At 44.8% G+C, this 3,023-nt stretch overlaps 1 protein-coding gene across 1 annotated transcript in view; it reads left to right on the top strand.

Moving 5' to 3' along the window:
• TNNT3 (troponin T type 3 (skeletal, fast)) overlaps positions 1-2,795 on the top strand; it is a 13,637-nt gene extending 10,842 nt beyond the window's left edge. The window contains exons 9-10 of the mRNA XM_010016682.1: positions 209-249; positions 2,747-2,795. Of these exons, the coding sequence (XP_010014984.1) occupies positions 209-249; positions 2,747-2,795 (90 nt within the window). The remainder of the gene's footprint in view (positions 1-208; positions 250-2,746) is intronic.
• The last annotated feature ends 228 nt before the right edge of the window (positions 2,796-3,023 follow it).

Below are 3,023 nucleotides of genomic sequence, written 5' to 3'. Positions count from 1 at the left end.
CCCTGAGCATATTGAATTGGCTTGCAGATTTATTGCCAAGGAGCAACATTTCTCTCCTTCAAGTAAGGGTGAGCTTTTATTTCCAAGGAAGTATTAAACCCTACATCAGCCACTTGTTTCCAGCATTACAGCAGGTAAAACTCCCCTCTCCATGAGGGAACAAGGTTTCTTTATCTCTAAAAACCCTGGTCATGTATGTTGTTTGCAGATTGTCACCCTCAGGAACCGGATCGATCAGGCTCAGAAGCAGTAAGTACCTTCCAAGCTCCTGGCTTGGGCGTATCTTCTCAGTGTTCAAAGTAGTCGCTTCAGCCCCAACACCGACATTTTCTTATTGCAATGAAGTGAGGCTAGAGATGGAAGAGCAACTACCATCCTGCCTCACATTAAGAAAATGAAGGGGAAACTGAAGTGAATGTAACAGCTAACAAGAAAAATAATGTTTCTTCACACCATGTCTGCAAAATTTCCATCTGCTTATTGCTGGGGTTTACAAACACCTGACTGAGGTGCTTTGAATACTTGAGGGAATACAACCTTTGTTTACAAAGGGTAAACAAGTGGTTGCTAAGATTATAAGGAATGGTGTGTAACAAGACTAACATAATGGGATTACTGTTGTGTGTTCTTGTCACTCATCATCTTTCCCTCACTTTCCTTCCCCACAAGACTTCTATTTCATTAGGTTTTTTGAGTTGTGTATCTGTAACTATTCTACAGTGAACTTATGAGAGATCAGGGCTAGACCAAACCTCAGGGCTAGGGCATGTAGAAAACTAACAGACACAGAGAAGGAACTGCAGGGAAGCACGAGAGGAGAGCTCTCCAGTGGTGATCTTCGCTGTGCTTCTGTATCGTCTTAGAAAAGTCATGTCAGGAATGAAGCGGTGGTCTTTGGTGACATCTTCGGATGATAGGGGTGACCAGACACTGCCTTCCCACTTCCCTAAGCCACCCTGGCTTATCAGATGAATGTAAAGCTGGAGCCTGAGTTGTCTGTACATGCCAAACATAAGGCCTGACCTTCCCCTGTTATTTTCCGTAAACAGCTGTAGGCTGATAAACCTCACCAGAATGTGCAGCTGCAGAAGGATATCATGGTTTGTCTGGGTGTTGCTGCTCTTCTGAGGGGCACTACCACACCATGCACAACAGACTGTACCATTACTGCATGCTTATTCCCCCAAAAGACATGATATTCTCTCAGGACATAATTTGAAAAGGTTGCGCTGAGAAGCCCACAGCTCGTGAGATTTCTGTGTACTTAAATTTGTATCCACACTAGATGGTAACATTCCAAAGCAGCGCCTGGTAAATGTGTTATATGAGGATCAAGTGATCCTTTGCTTCAGAATTTATTAAGTCTTCTTAAGCACACTCTAAAAGGTTAGGTATAACATCAAACATCACAGGTACTTGTAGAGATAAAAGGACTCTGCCTTCACTTGAGGAGCTTCGCAGGTTTTGAACCTGCAGAAAGGCTGGCAAAAGGGACACTAAGACGAATTTAAGATAAGCAGAAAACGCTCTGCTTTCTCTCATGTAAAAGGTCAATTTTTCAAATCAACTGAGTCTAACTTAGTCAAAAGGTAAAGTATCCACTATGTGTATGTCTGTGTCACTGTGCCACATCCTTCCGTAAATATAGCTAGTGCTCTTGAACCAATTCATGGGGCAGACCCACAAAAGTCTCCCCAGATGTGTTGTCCATGTCTTTTTTCTGCTCCCTGGAGGAAACAGTGGTTCTGAAGAAGGCCTCTCTGTTGATAGCAAGGCCTTACCACCTTGTGCCCCAACCCCTTGCTCTGCCAAGCCAAGGAGCTGCCCCCAGTTTGCATGAGCTTTGGTTCAAGAAGCAGCCTTATCATCATGTGTGTGAGATGGAAAGGTTTGGTCGTGTGCCGAGCCCCAAAAGCTGGGTTTAAGCACCCAAAAAGGTGTTGCCCATGGGAGCCAGTGCAGAATCTAACTCGACTAACTTCACGCCTGGCCTCTCTTTGACTCCAGGCGTGTCTGCTTCTTGGTCAGAAGGTAAGTGGCTTGCATGTAGGATTGATTGCCCTTCTGTGTGCAGGAAGATACTATTTGGAGATTTTGCCCCGGGTGCTTTGTGTGGGGAGTGTAGCTGGACTGATCCCACACACGCCATGAGCAAGATGGGGATATTGATATGAGGGGAGGCCTAAAAAGTTGTTTTGGAAGCTATTGCTCTCATCATGTAAGGAAGAAGTCACTCTGCCTTTACAAGAGCAAAGCAATTCTTAGTCATATTTAAATTATAGCTCGGCTTTTTGCCTCCACTACTAGATGACTAGAGCATCTGGGGAATTTGTCCAGAGCTTCCTGATAATGAGGAAATTTTCTCCAGAAACATCTCTAAATCCTAAAATAGCAGATTTGAATTCAGGACGCATCGAGTCTTTAGCTGGATAGTCCTGCCATTTAGTTTTGAGACCACATAAGTGGTCTCAAAAAATAGACTTCTGTCCTAATAATGCAGGAATCTGGAAGGCTCCACCTCTTTCAGGCATGCATAAGCTGGCCTTTCACTGAAAGCCTGAGGAGGAATCTCTTCCCACAATAGCAACAGTATTTTTCTCAGGGCATGCTCTATGGCAAGTGTGCCCAACGTGAGAACTGAAAACAGCTTGAACCTAATCTAAGAGTCAGAAATACGCAAGCAGTCACAGAGTCCCACCGCTTCCATCATGCTGACATGTTTTTCTTTCCTTTTGTATCATATCAGCAAGAAGGCAGGAGCAGCCAAGGGCAAGGTTGGCGGGCGTTGGAAGTAAAGAACCAGGCAGGATGGCCCTTAGTGGCGTACCAAAGCCCTGCTGGTCTTCTCTTTCTTTCTTCACCAATCACTTGTGTTCCTACGCATCAATGATAAAAATCACAACATCAACCTGCATTGGCTATTGCTGCTGCTTTTCTTCTTTTTCTTCCTGGAGGGGTCTGGCAGCTTCCTCAGTCAAAAGGAAGCAGGTTCCCTGTGGAACTGAACTGACTCCTTGCTGGCA

This window comes from Nestor notabilis, unplaced genomic scaffold (assembly GCF_000696875.1).
Source record: "Nestor notabilis isolate BGI_N333 unplaced genomic scaffold, ASM69687v1 scaffold1286, whole genome shotgun sequence".
Taxonomy (NCBI): domain Eukaryota; kingdom Metazoa; phylum Chordata; class Aves; order Psittaciformes; family Psittacidae; genus Nestor; species Nestor notabilis.
This window is presented reverse-complemented; position numbering and strand designations above follow the sequence as displayed.